Here is a 14880-nt window from a genome sequence, read left to right on the forward strand (position 1 = left end):
AAGCCCTTGATCATTTGTTGCCTATTTTCTGGCTAGAACTACAGCAGATACCAATCATGAATCATTAAAATGTGAACTGCTAGTTTGTTAGGTTGATTTTATATTAGATGACTAAATGTGGCACCAAAATGGTTTGCGTACTTTGTGGCGGTGAAATGAAATGGTTACTCTAAGACTTGTGCATATTTGATCATATGTAAGTCTGTTCTAAATATTTCTCAGTATTTTATTCACAGATTTTTCTCTTTGTTTGTTTGTTACAGGTAAAGGAGGAATACAGATCCGAGAGTTGCAAGATAAAAGTGGCGCTAACATCCGCATATCTCGCGACGACGATGATAACTATCAGACACCGGTAGATATATCAGGATCAGAAGAGGCTGTAGAAAAGGCTAAGAAACTAATCGATGAGTTACTCAATCCACCATCTCAAATACTTGAAGGTAAAGAGAGAACAAAATGGGCTATTCCAGTTGAAATCCATACACCCCTGTGGAAGACATCTGAATATCCCACACAGGGGGTGTAGATTTTAAATGGAGTCACCCATTCAGGTGACCCCATTTGAAATTTGCACTTCCTGTGTGGAAGATTAAGGTCATGTCTTCTATAGGGGTTATGGATTTCAACTGGAATAGCCACAATATGATATCTAATCAGTGACATAAAAACCTACCAGTCTTCTTGTTTGTTGGATGCCTATAGTGAAGACAGGGAGGGCAGACGGGGTGGAAATTGGGAGAGAAAGGGAACAAAAATATCACAGCCGTTAGACAAGGACAGATAGAGGGTGAAAGGCAGCAGAAAGAGAACAAAATTATACACAGCCTTCAGACAAGGAGTCCAAAATTGAAGCTGTGCTCTTAAGTAGAGGAAAGACAGGGCTCAGGAGAGGAACAGGAAAGGGAGAAAAGGTGGAAGGAAAGGAGAGAAGGAAGGAAAATGAGATGGGGAAATGAACAGTTATTATATGGTGGTACTTCACACTTTTTTTTTTTTTATTTCAGGCCGTAACAAGTCAAATGTATCAGTGAAATTATAGAGTTCCATGTCTTTGTTGAAGGCACAGCATGAAGCATGAAAGCACAGCATGAAGTGTGCCAATCAGCCAATGTTCTTGAAATAAATAAATGATAATTTTCAATATTTTGTCTTGCAGGTGAAGAAGCCAAAGCTAAACTAATAAGGTAAATGTTATTCTATCAATCAATAGATGAGGTGACCACAGTGATTATAAATAAATGGTTGGGAATTGGGGTTAATTCCTTCATGTAAAACTTGCACAGAATTGGCCAAGCACATAAATCTTCTATTGAAAGATTAAACATCTTAATTCTTCAACATAGTATTTACACTAGTCTAACTCATGAATATCTTACATAAAGGATACTCCACTAGTTGGGCGACTATCACTTTTTTCCTAGTCGACTAGTCGGCAGCAAATAGTCACAACTACGACTATAGTCGCGACTATATGTGGTCAAAATTGGATCGAAAAATCAGGTGAAAGATTGGTGCAAACTTACGATAACAAGTCAACAACACCAATTTAATGATGATTTATGGACTTAATGATTTGTTGGTAGTGTTACTATTGTTAAGACAATGATTAACGTTTTTATCACATTTTCGCAGTTTCATATGTTAGGTTTTGGTGCGCATATCTGGCGCTTTCAACATGAATTTTTAACATAAGAATATAGTTGTGTTAGTCGACTTTTGGTTTTCAATAGTCTTAGTCGCGACTACCAGCATTAGTTGTGACTAACGACTATTGACGACTTAGTCGCCCAAGCCTATAACCCCACTTTGGTCAATTGATGTCATAGCATATGGCTACTTCACTGCAATAATTTTATGGCCCTATGTCTGATTTGGGGTATGTTTTTCAAGCACATGTCCTCAACAAGACGTGCAGTGTGCGCATACTGTCGGGCAAGGAACAGTGACCAATGCTTACCAACTGTTTGGTCATGATGTCCTATGTCGCCTCATCGATTGGACTCATGAAGAGCGTCCATCTAAAACAATTTGATTCCAAGTACGTTGGCATTGGGCTATTCCATTTAAAATCCACACTACCTCTGAAGATTTATCTTCCACAGGGGAGTATGAATTTTAAATGGAACAAATACATTAGGCAGCTCCATTTGAATTTCATACACCCTCTGAGAGAGAGAGAGATTCAACCTGAATCTTCCACAGAGGGAGGGTGACTTTCAAATGGAACTGAAAATGTGTTCATTCCATTTGAAGTTCATACTCCCCCTGTGGAAGATATTTCCAAAATTTTCCACTGGGGTAGTGTGGATTTTAATTGGAATCGCATGTTGCAATTTCACTACTCCTGTATAAAAAATTGTGCAAAAAGTCTTTGAAATAATAAGTGTTATTAGCCATGATCTTTTTTGGGGGAAAATAAATTATGCTAATATAGAATTGGAAGAATTTCATTCAAAACGATGCTTTCTACTCACAGCAATTTGGTTGGCCCTAACATGGCAAAAAGCTATATCTTATATTTACTTCAATAACATGTTACTTTCTTCACCATAGCTTTGGTCAAATTTATTTCAATGATAAGAGGATGCAACTTATAAAGACAGTGAGTGGACAATTTTTGTTTAGGATTGATGTTTTTCTTTTTTTTATCTCCATTGTAGACCAACTATAAATTGGAAGGAAGCTTTAGAGGAATCTGAAGCTATGATTTCAGAAAAATGGAAAGGTAAGTAAGTCTTGTTTCTTTCCCAAACAAGTCCAGAATTTTCAATGAAAACTAGCACTCACAAAATTAACCAATTAGTAGTTTTGTCTGCTATATCTCTTGTGTTGATTGTAGTGTTAGTGAAATAGTACATAGGGAAGTAGGAGCTGAAAAGATTAGTTATTCTTTGGTTCACCTCAAGTTTGCTAGTGATGTCAATGCATTTTTGCTGATGTGCTGTAAGCGTGTTGACCAGCCGCCCTTGTAAGTGTGGAAGTACGCTTTGCACGGTTACCTTTACGCACATGATATGATACTGCGCCCAGTGAAATACGCAACTTGAGGCTTACCAATGTATAGGTAAAGCAAGTGACGGGAGTCTAGTTACCGGTATCTAAACTTCTCTGTTCTGATACAGCAAAATTTTGCAGGGTCAGAAATTCGGCGAGAATCTGCGAATAGATTCTCGTAAATCGAATCCACAAATTGATTCTCGATTTGCGTGAATCAAAGTTGATTCTCGCAAACTTTTGTAGTTTACACAGAAGTTGATTTGCGAGAATCAAATGATTCCTGCAAATTTATTCTGCAAGAATCAAGATTGATTCTCGCACTGTGAAACAAAATTCTGATCCTGTTTTGGCATTATTATTAAGTAGTATTTCTAAACTTCAGAACAATAATATTTTTCATTCCAAAAGTTCCATTGTAAGTCATTGGTTGTAATACACTATTAACATTAATCATTGTGGTTTTATCTATTTCATCGCAGACTATCCACAAGTCATCAAGCATTTCTATAAAGAATCGCCATCAGTGGCAAGAATGCATCCAAGCGAGATAGAAGCTATCAGGTAAATTTTGATGATCCTAGCAAGGTAGCGTAATGTAATGTTTCAAAATGTATTTACCAGGCAGACAAAAGCACCAAATTTTGATATTTTAAATTATTAGTAGGGAGACTCGGCACACTTTTCAAAGTTTGCATTTATCACGCACCAAGTTTGTAATTTTTGAAATTATTAACAGGGTAACATAGTGGTAATTTCTCAAGATTCCTTTTACCATGCACCAGATTTCAAACTTAATAATCAGAGTTGTGTAAAATTTAAGAACATTTTTTGCAGTGCTGTTTCCTGCAAATAAACATTATTCTGAAGAAAAGGGTTTTTTTTTTTGTTGTTTTTGTAATAATTTTATGGTTTGGGACCAGGGTTTTCTTTAAGCATTTTGCTGAAGGGGTATTTTCAAAAATTTTTGACCCTTTCAATTGTGAATTTTTCCTCTGAAGGAGTCAAAAACATTGGCCAAGGGGTATTTTTATAATATTATTTTTGAAGACATTTTTAACAATGTGTGTTTTTGGAGCCATAGGCGTAGATCCGGATTGGGGTGGTGGGGAGAATTCTCCCCCAATATTTTGCCAGGGGGATGGTTGACGCCTGTATGTGGGTTTCTTACCAAATTAACCTCATATTTGGCCATTTTAGCCCCAAAAGTGCACATTTTTGCGCGCTTCTCACGAATTTACTCCACTTTTGCACCATATTTCAACAGTTAAGCTTCAAAATGGCAAAATTTGTTGTACCATAAACTTATTCTTTCTCCAAAAGGTGCTGGATTCACTATACTTCAAGACACCCCCCCCCCTCCCCGAGTCAAAAAGAAATCTATGCCACTGTTTGGAGCAGTGGCGGATCTAGAGCAGTCAGAAGGGGGTGGGGGCAATTTTAGAGGAAAATAATAATATTTGAAGATGCCCCCTGACAAGTAAGAAACTTTTGCAAAATGAAGACCTAATTAAAGCAATTTGGTGGATCATTTTGGCAATATTAATGTGTAAAATTTTAGTTTAAAAAAAGCCGAACATTTGTGAAATGAGCAGTCCATGGAGTCTTTCGTGGACGGCAAGTTTTCCCTATTATGGTAGGCCTATAATTGGCAAATGTCGAAAGCAGAAGTGAAAGTGGCCATTTGTTTATCAACTACTACGCAGTGATGTTCCCCCTTAGAACTTGGAAAATTTTGCAAAATGAAGACCTAATTGAAGCGATTTGGTGGACCATTTTGGCACTATTACTGTGTAAAATTTAAATTTGAACAGTTGAAAAGCTGAAAATTGTGAAATGCCGGTCCATAAAGCCTTTCGTTGTCCTACATATCGGGAGTATAGGTCCTAAATGCCAAAAGCCGAGAATAAATACACAATATCAGGTGTTTCTCTATTCAATTCTTGCAATATCTGAACAGCGTCACGTTTTCAAGATTTCGTGCGCATTGGCCTTTGGAACTAGGGATTTGAAGGAGTCAGAAAAGTGCCTGAACACGTAAATACGCGTGTTTTGTGCGTTAAAGAAAACCCTGTTTGGGACTATTATAGTATTATAATATGCCCCATGTTTGAAAATTGTATTCATGCAAAACTGTAACAAACTATAGACTGCTCACAGACACGAAAATGAACAGACAGTTCACCAAAAAGTCCCAGCATTACCTGTTAATGATTGCGGGCCAATCATACCATGAAGTACATGACACAAAACTTACTCACATACTCCACATATTTTTATACGATGGCACATAACGTGAAGACACATATAGCATATTCAATATAGTACAGGAAGTGGAAAAGGGAAAAATATCCACCCACCCTACCCTTATTTGCAATGGCCCGTTACTGCATTACAACAATTATTATTTTGGGCTTATCATAAAAAATCCACTTTGTAAGACTAGTGCATTACAGTGTTTAGGACCAAAATATTATAGAAAGTAATCCCGTTGAGTTAGAGGCTAACCGTTTTTTTTTCATTTGAAATTTTGTAGAGATGCAGTCGGTTTACTGGTAACAGATGAAGGTGATGAAAATGGTCAAGTTAGGCCGACCCCTAATCCAATCAGGACTTTTGAGGAAGCATTCGAACATTACCGTAAGTTTACCCTGATATTTCTTCTTTCGGCGTCTGAAGTAAGTCAATAACCTAAATTTTTGGAAGATCCCAAAACACACAATTAAAGCTACCTCAATATAGTTGAAATCCATAGTCTCTGTGTGAAATTGTACGGTCATATCATTCATAGAGGATGTATGGATTTCTACTTGAATAGACCTTTTTTAAGTTACAGCATTTCAATTGAGTGTAGGCAAAAGCAAAGATTTCCTATTTATGTTAAACATCCATGAAGGATCTATCCATATTTTGACCAAAATATTTCATTGGGTTAGAAAAACAAACAAAAATGTTGACATGTATCAAAATCTCAACTTTCATAGGAAAATATTGTCATCTTCACTGAAAAGTTAACATTGATTCACCATTATATAACATAGCAATTGTTTCTGATGTGACTTACTGTTGTTTTTTCCTATTTAGCTGACATCATGAGGGAGATAAGGAAGAACAAATTTCAGAAACCAACTCCTATTCAGGTATGCTGACACAATGGACTATTCCAGTTGAAATTCATACAACCCCTATTCAAGACATGACCTTCATCGTCCACACAGGGAGTGTGAATTTCAAATGGAGTCACCCATTCAGGTAACCCCATTACAAATTCACACACCTTGTGTGGGAGTTAAGGTCATGTCTTCCATATAGGGGTGAATGGATTATACTGGAATGCAGCTGGAATAGCCCAATTTATCTTTTGCTTCTCTATATTCACAATGTTATAATATTGATGGCAGACATTGTTGGTTCACCTTCAGGAATACTGAGTTTTTATGGAGACCCTAACTTCTCATAAATGTGAGTGTGTGGGAGGGGGTGTGCATGTTGGAGTGTTTATTCAAAGCGAGGAATTGTGTAAGATCTACTCATACAAAGTGAGGAATGATGGAAGATTACAGAGCAATAATGTCTACATTTTTAGATAGGCAGATCTCACTCTGTACGGGTTGTATGAAAAAACACAAACTGTCATCACTTTATATGGGTGTAGCAGGCCTTGCCGTTTGAGGCGAGCGATCGCTCTCGCTACGCCACCGCCGCCTAAACTCAATTTCTAGCGAGCGTTTTCCACTCGCCATCCTCGCCGCTGAATCTCCCAAAATCTACCATCGAATCAACCAATTCAGCATTTAATCGATTTTGTGCCCCCTCCAAGCGGAGAAAGTCAAAAAATTTAGCGCATTTCAACATATATACATAGATACCGTTTTAAGACCAAAGCTTTACTTGATTATACCCAAATTAGTGGTATTTGTGAAAATTCGACCACTCGCCTGGCATCATGCTAGCGAGTGATTAACCACTCGCCTTTAAAATCTAGACGGCAAGGCCTGGTGTAGTGTGAATGCCTCTGTATATATGTAGAGAATTTATCTTTGTGTATGAAATGTGCAGGGTGCCCTCGCTTTCAATGGGCTTCCACGTAATGGTGTGCCTGTGGTGTGCATAGTTTCCTTTGCTGAGCAGCAAGTGATTGGATTTTGATTAATGTTGTAGCAATGAAACGCAAGAAAGAGCACTCTACTACTTTGGTTAAAAACTAGTCACCCATCACTCTGGTAGCTTTCTTGAATATTACTCAGGTTGCTTTCTTGGACAGTGAGCATTATATATTCCTTTTAAAAAGCTGAATATTGCGTAGCTTTTGTGGCGTGTTGCACGATTTCATGCCTCGAAAAATCATTGGGCCCTGCTCATGACCTCTTTCTTTCTTTCTGTTTGACAGGCACAAGGCTGGCCCATAGCATTACAGGGTCATGATCTGATTGGTATAGCACAGACAGGCAGTGGCAAGACGTTAGCATTCCTATTACCCGCATTGATTCACACAGATCTACAACCAGCGTAAGTAGATATGTTGTAACCAATCAATCACTGACATTTATAGAATGCCAAAAACCAAAAAGCAATTGCACCAAGGCGCTATGAACTAGGCACAAAATAGCAAAGAATGAACAATGATTATATAATTTAGGTGATACCCTGTGATATACTACTGCCAGCCCTCGAATTAAGGATCTGAAGGGGCACGGCAACTTTTTTAGGGCAAGTTGAAAATTGCCTTGGATTTTCACTTGAAAGGCAAGGCAGCACGGCAGTTTGTAATATTTCAAGAGGGCATCATGGCAACTGTTGAAAATTAGAGAAGGGCACCAAGGCAATTTCTCAAAAGTGAAGAAACCACACACATAGATAGATGATTTTATAATGAACGGGCAGGGCTGGGGCACCAACGGCAACTTCATTAGAGGGCACGGCAAGTGACTGCCTTGGGTAAAGGACATATTTTGAGGGCATTACGGCAGTGGGGATGGGCACCCACGGCAAAATGCCATGGGTTAATTCGAGGGCTGACTACTGCGTTTAATTAAAATCAAAACTGTCATTGGTTGTAAGCAATTATGAAAAGATGATGTTTCAACAGTTTTTTGAATATATCCAAAGACCCAGCAAGTTTGATGTGATTTGGAAGTTGGTTCCAAATGCGAGGAGCGTTACATGAAAATGACCGGTCGGCAAAAGTTGAGGACTGAGTGCAAATTGAGGTGCGGAAGAACATGTAGAACGGAGGTGTCTGGAACCAGTATGCACTTGAAGGATGGCAGACATGTATTCAGGGGTTTGCTAGCAGATGGATATGAAAACCAGCACGAGGACTTTAAGTCAATATATACGTTTGTCTGATGGGAAGCAAATGCAAGTCGATGAGGTTGGAGGTAATGGGATCATGTTTCCGGTTTCTGGTGATAAGGCGAGCCGCGGTGCATTGAATGTTTTGAAGACGCTTTAGGATGGTGCCACTTATACCAATTAGTAAACTGTTACAATAGTCTAACCGAGATATAACAAGGGTATGGACAGCCAGTTTAGTGGCCTCGGTGGTAAGCATTTTGCAGGCATGACCGATATTAATGAGTCAGTACTTGGCAGCTTTGGGAATGTTAGCAACTTGGGCACTCATGGTCATACCGCGATCAAACATGACCCCAAGGTTTCTGACAGGATTGGACTGAACAGGAATGTTGACACCACTGATTTGCACAGAAGGACGGGTAAATTTAGCCAGTTCGGCTCTGAAACCAAAAACTAGAACCTCAGTTTTCTCAGCAGTAAGCTTCAGGAAATTTATGGACATCCATTCCTGAATTTCATTGACACATTGAACGCTTTTGTAAAGTTTTAAAAAAAGGCAATGATCGATAAATGCTTAACAATTGTGACCAACATCTTCATCGCAATGCAAATGGGATGAAACATTTTAAAGCATATGTACGAGTACAGTGCATACATGTATGATCAATTATGTTTACATTTTTGTTGCATGCACAACTTCTCAAAGCGGCCTTTAAAATCTTCTGTTAGACTGTTTAAACATATTTAAAAAATAATTATAAAGAGAGAAATTTAAACATAAACATAAACAATGTGATTTATAAAGCGCCTTTTACAAAAGTAGGCAAAGCGCTAAAAGAGAGAAGACAAGAAAGGAAAAAGCTAAACGGTGGGAAAGTGGTGAGTTTTAAGGAGATTCTTGAAAGTAGTAATATTTTCTTGACCTTGGACAGTGGTGGGCTTCACATAGCAATGCGCGGGTGTCTGAGACATACATTCTTTTTTTCTTGGCCTTAGCTGATAGCTTTGATCTTAGAAGTGTGCTGCACAGCTGGTGGCCATTATCCTTGTCAGTATTTTTCCTGTGTGTAGCAACTTCCTTCAGGATAGTTTTGCTTCATCCCAGGGTCAGAACCTAAGTAAAATTGCCGGGGTCATGGGCAAAAATTACCATGGCATAATGATGGTATTACCGATGGGTCTAAACGGAGTTGAGGGGGTATTTGGCATTGCAACCAATTGTCCTGATCTTGGTTTGCCAGGTATAATACCTATACAGAAGGTATGATCGGTGACGTTGATGAACGTAAATCAGAAAAGAAAACTACTTCAGGAGCTACTTTCTTGGCGATGAGTTTAACGATATTTGCGCTTTTCGCCACCATTTCGTCAAGGTTATTTATCCAAGTTTGCATTTACGTCATAGTGGTCATGATATGAAGAATAGCTTTTTGTATGTCTGTTACATCTTTCACCATGGCAGCCATTTGGGTCTTCTTTTTTGGCTTTGAGTTATAACTGCCTCTCTTCTTTTATTTCTCCTTATTTGCCTATATATAATTGTTGATCGGTCAGTGGTGCAGCTAGACAAAATGCTTGTACAGAAAATCGCTGAATAGACCTTTTAATATCAAAATCCATTATTGTCATGCTTTTAATTACAGCTTGGCTCCTCTACTATCTGTTACCAAAGACTGGTCAAGCCAAGTATACCTTCGGATTCTTTCCCCATGCACCCGACAAAGTTTGATTAATGTCCATGCTTCTTTACCTTCTGCATGCAATGTGTTGTGTCAACAACACCCACCCGGTATGTGCTAAAAGGTGCATACCTTTATCATTCAATTTCAGGGTTTGCCGCTAATTGCCAGAAATAAACTAATTTGATCCCCATGTGTTACATTTCAAAATGGCGGATTAACCATAACGTTAGACAATATGCTATTTTGAGTTCTGGCTCTTTGAATCTAATATCTTTGTCTGTTGTGCATCTTTTTCAACAGGCCTAGAGATCAGAGAGGAGGACCAAATGTGTTAGTACTATCACCAACTCGTGAATTAGCTCTACAGATACAGAGTGAAGTGAACAAGTATTCTTACAAAGGAATCAAAAGGTAGGATTCTAGAGATCTCATTTGTTGGGTTGGTATCTATTAAAAATGACAGAAGGACCCAATGTATTGACCTTTTCAGTAAATCCCATAAGCCTTTGCAGGTAGACCTGTTATGTCATCACACCGATGCGCTTATCGTGACTGCACACTTCGCAGCTCTGAAATGCGCAGTAATTATGTTCGCTGAACGATGTGCACATCAGCGTGACGTCAAATGACAACATCTAAGGTCTACTCGCAAAAGCTTATGGGATTTATCAAAAAGGTCAATTAGTACTCTCACCAAGTCGTGACTTAGATCTACAGAGTGAAGTGGACAAGTATTCTTACAAAATTTAATAACACCCTAACATACCATAGGCCCCGTTTTTATTTTTTGCTTCCTTTATTTTCCCGAGCTACAACAGCTCTCCATGTCTTCCTGTCCTGCATCCAGTGTCCTGTTTAAGCACATCAGTTGTAATAAATTATTGACATTCTAAACCCAAAATTTTTTTTAAACAAGAAGGGAAATTCTAATGATCAGAAAATTGTACACCAACATAACTTGTATGTGTATTTCTCACTTTGTTTAGTTTGTGCGTATACGGAGGAGGCGATCGTAATAAACAGATCCAAGCGTGCAAAGCAGGTGTGGAGATTATCATTGGTAAGTAACACAAAACTTCTTTTTTATTTTCTGTATTAAAAAGAATAAAGAAATGAACAAATGTGGCATATAAACTGAGCTCAAAATAATTCTTCACAAGGTCATATCTTGAAATCCTGTCTGTCAAATTCTACCAAAATTACACACAAGTTTACTTCAATGCTCTACTCTTTATCCAACTGACACAACAGCAAAATGCACTGACATGGAACAGCTTCCTGGACCACATTCACAGCCCAGCCCTGTTTCAGGAAAAAAGTGTATGAAAAGCAGAGAGCAGCACCGTTTTATCATCAGAGCAAGGATCTTGTGTGCATTCTCACATATTTTTTGTGCTGGGTGCCAAATGTTGGGCTGTGAAAGTGGAGGAAGTCCAGGAAGCTGTTACGTGTCAATGCATTTTGCTGTTGTGTCAGTTGGACAACTGCTTGGTTACTGACATGTGTTTTGAGTAGAGTATTAAAGTAATCCTTTGTGTAATTTTGGTTCATTTTGATTGACAGTATTTTAAGATATGACCTTGTGATTCACAAGTTGTAAAAAATTCTCTTCTTTTTGAGCTCAGTTTATGTAATATTAATCCTATGTTGGGACATGATAAACTATAGAATATGTCCGCACCCTGTATTTTAAGGTTACTAGGGTGTGGCAGATATTCTATATGTATTCCATTGGGATGTAACTGGAAATTAACAAAAATATGGAGTCATTTTTAGTTTTGAAATTTAAGGGCAAAAAACAGAAGTCACAAATAAATTTAGACTGTAGACATCTCAGACTAAAATGTAGTACTTTTGTTTTGATTCGGATTACAGCATTTTAAATATGTAAATAAATACATTAATTTTGATTGGCCCATAGACTAATACATACTATTTATCAACGGTCAAAGTCCCCGTACATTGTATGCTGTGAATTCTTGCATATTCATGAGGGCTGATTGTTCGATCTTGCTGTGTCTAACAATCACGCAAACATTGCGTGCCTTTGCATACATGTATATGCGATAGAGCGTTGCGTGTCTTCGTGCTTAAAGATCTTAAAAATATGCGGTACATGCGTAGCAGTTTTGCCTGTTGCATTTCATGGAACAATCAGCCCTCATTATTGGGTGATGCTGAGACTAACTGTTTGGAGTTTGTCTGTATCTCTTTAGTCCATGGATTGGTCTGTAAACTAGCCTTTTGCACAGTCTTCGTGTACATGCTTGTTGTGCCTGTTGAAAAGCATGCAGAAAGCAATACTTTTTGGACCTTCCTCTTAAAAGTTTGTTTACATTTAAATGTTTCAGACATTTAGTACTAAAGAGTTCCACCCAGCATTGCATTCATGGGCTTGTCTCAACTTAAACATAAACACATTTATTATTTGGTAGTTTCAAGAGATAGAAGATATACATAAACTTCTGATTTGTTTCCCCTTTTCAGCTACTCCTGGCCGTCTTAATGACCTCATCATGAATGGCTTTGTCAATGTCATGTCTGTCACATTCCTTGTAAGTAGATGGGCTATTCCAGTTGAAACCCATACACCTCCTGTGGAAGACATGATCTTAATCTCCTGCACAGGGAGTTTCAAATTGGGTTACCTGAATGGGTGACTCTGTTTGTAATTCACCATCCTTGTGTGGGAGATTAAGGTCATGTCTTCCATAGAAAATGTATGTATTTTAACGGGGGGCAATTAAATGGGGAAATGCCCCTTGCTGCCACTGGTAATAGTATCTGAAATTGACAACCCTCATGTGTTTACACTCACTTCAAGACTCAATCACTGTATAGAAAAACACTTGTTGATCTGAATAACAAATAATATACCTCCAAAATGTCCAGCTTTTCTTAGGAACGAAATCGAAACTCGACCAGCGGTCAACCGTCGGTTCCGTCCGGTTGCTATTGTTCTAAACAATGGAAACCGGACAGAACCGCCCGGAACCAACGGTTGACCGCCGGTCGAGTTTTGATTTCATCCCTTACTTCAATCACCTTCAGCAGAATGACCTTCTTGATGTGTGACACAATGATCCCATTGAACACCAAATGTGACACGATCTGCTCTATGGGGGTCAAAGGAGGCATTTTAAAAAATTGAGTTATTATAATGATATACAAACATTAGGCTGTCATGTACTGAAAATACAAGTCTAGCCTACTTGGCTCTCTAAAGTTTTTGTGATGTGTATATTTTTATGTGTTTTATTGTTTTTTTACTCCATATTTTTGCCTTTATCTCAATTTCGAATTTGCTGCCTTTGGCACCATGGACCATATCATGTCACCACATATTATGAAAGATGAAGAAACATTGTATGTCATTTCTTGTTTTTATTAGATATTAGATGAAGCTGATAGAATGTTGGACATGGGATTTGAACCCCAGATTATGAAGATTCTGCTGGATGTCAGGCCAGATAGACAGACTATCATGACCAGGTATAGAGCCATCATAATATTTAAGCTTTGCATAAATTTTTGGATTGATATACAGCACAATTGACCAATTATTACCACAAACATTGACATGGAATCTTTGGTAATATCATGCAAAAGTTGTTCCAAGCCTGGACAAAATATCTGACAAAGATCGCAACATTTCCTAAAGTTCTTATTAGGGAAAGTAACATTTGCCTCCCCAAAAAGGTCAAAATATCCTGAGAAGCAGTGTAATTGGGTCACCCACCTATTATGTTTAAAAACCTTGAAACTGCACATGGCTTTTCCATTTCCAGGTAATATATGGGTATTAAAGGGGCATTTGTGATCCACAACCTCATCCCCCCACTTTCACCCAAAAAAAAGTTGAAATTTTTATACCACTGGAAACCTCTGGTTACAGGTTAATTAGTTTAGCAAAAATATCGTCAAATTTGTATTTCGTTTTGGTACACCAGAACGAAATTACAATACAGTGGCCTATGGAGCAGTGTAATACACATAATCATGCTTAACTCACAAACACAAAATCGGAGTCAACTGAAATTTTGGAAATAAGCATTTTGGGTGAATATCTACTGAAAAATGTCATAAAAAGAGCATGTTAGGATTTACTACTCCTTTAAGGAGTCCATGTCTTGGGAACACCTCTGTGCAGTAATTTCTGTGACTCATCTTCTAATCCTAGCTGTTTGACATCTTGCTTGTATGTTTCAGTGCTACATGGCCAGAGGGTGTGCGTCGTCTTGCCAAAACCTACTTGAAGCATCCCTTCCATTGTAATGTTGGCTCACTGGATCTTGCTGTAAGTATACTATATAGAGACCATTTCCTATATAGCACTCTTCTAGGAGGTATGCTTATAAATGTGAAATTAAAATTTAATTTATTTGCTGTCATTGAAAGTGCTATGTGTGGGGGCACATCAGTGTTTGCTTGCAAACGAGGACACACACAAGACTTTTAAACCATGGATCTACCTGCAAACGAGCGCGAAGGTCGGCAGTAGGTTGCAAAGCCACATTTTGTGCTGTGTATTATAAACAGCTGTACACGCACACTTAAATTCTACCATTTTGATCCTAGGTATGTTGAATAAACTTCGTTTCAGATGTCTTTGTTTTGATAGCAAGGTCCGCTATTGCCGGCACAGGCTGGTAGTGGTGTGGGTTGTGTGGATGTGTGTTTGCATGTTGCAATATAAAATTAGGCAGAGAACTACACCAGGTTTTACTGAAGGGTCATAAACCCTTCTAAGGGAGTTCACCGTTGCTTCTGAGATTTTTTACCATGTATCAGTGCTCACTCGCTCACCGATTTTCTGATTTTTATTTTTCCACAGGCGTGTCATAGTGTGACACAGCTGGTAGAAGTCATAGATGAGGAATTCAAGAAAGACAGGGTAAGGTTG

General features: G+C 38.3%; 1 protein-coding gene across 1 annotated transcript in view; it reads left to right on the forward strand.

Moving 5' to 3' along the window:
- LOC140145756 (probable ATP-dependent RNA helicase DDX43) overlaps positions 1-14880 on the forward strand; it is a 32257-nt gene that overhangs the window by 5614 nt on the left and 11763 nt on the right. Inside the window, exons 9-21 of the mRNA XM_072167433.1 lie at positions 264-443; positions 1160-1187; positions 2664-2728; positions 3480-3561; positions 5534-5637; positions 6082-6137; positions 7388-7506; positions 10278-10388; positions 10964-11037; positions 12465-12532; positions 13369-13469; positions 14187-14274; positions 14812-14871. Coding sequence (XP_072023534.1) covers positions 264-443; positions 1160-1187; positions 2664-2728; positions 3480-3561; positions 5534-5637; positions 6082-6137; positions 7388-7506; positions 10278-10388; positions 10964-11037; positions 12465-12532; positions 13369-13469; positions 14187-14274; positions 14812-14871 — 1136 coding nt within the window. The remainder of the gene's footprint in view (positions 1-263; positions 444-1159; positions 1188-2663; positions 2729-3479; positions 3562-5533; positions 5638-6081; positions 6138-7387; positions 7507-10277; positions 10389-10963; positions 11038-12464; positions 12533-13368; positions 13470-14186; positions 14275-14811; positions 14872-14880) is intronic.

Source organism: Amphiura filiformis, unplaced genomic scaffold (assembly GCF_039555335.1).
Source record: "Amphiura filiformis unplaced genomic scaffold, Afil_fr2py scaffold_597, whole genome shotgun sequence".
Lineage (NCBI taxonomy): Eukaryota > Metazoa > Echinodermata > Ophiuroidea > Amphilepidida > Amphiuridae > Amphiura > Amphiura filiformis.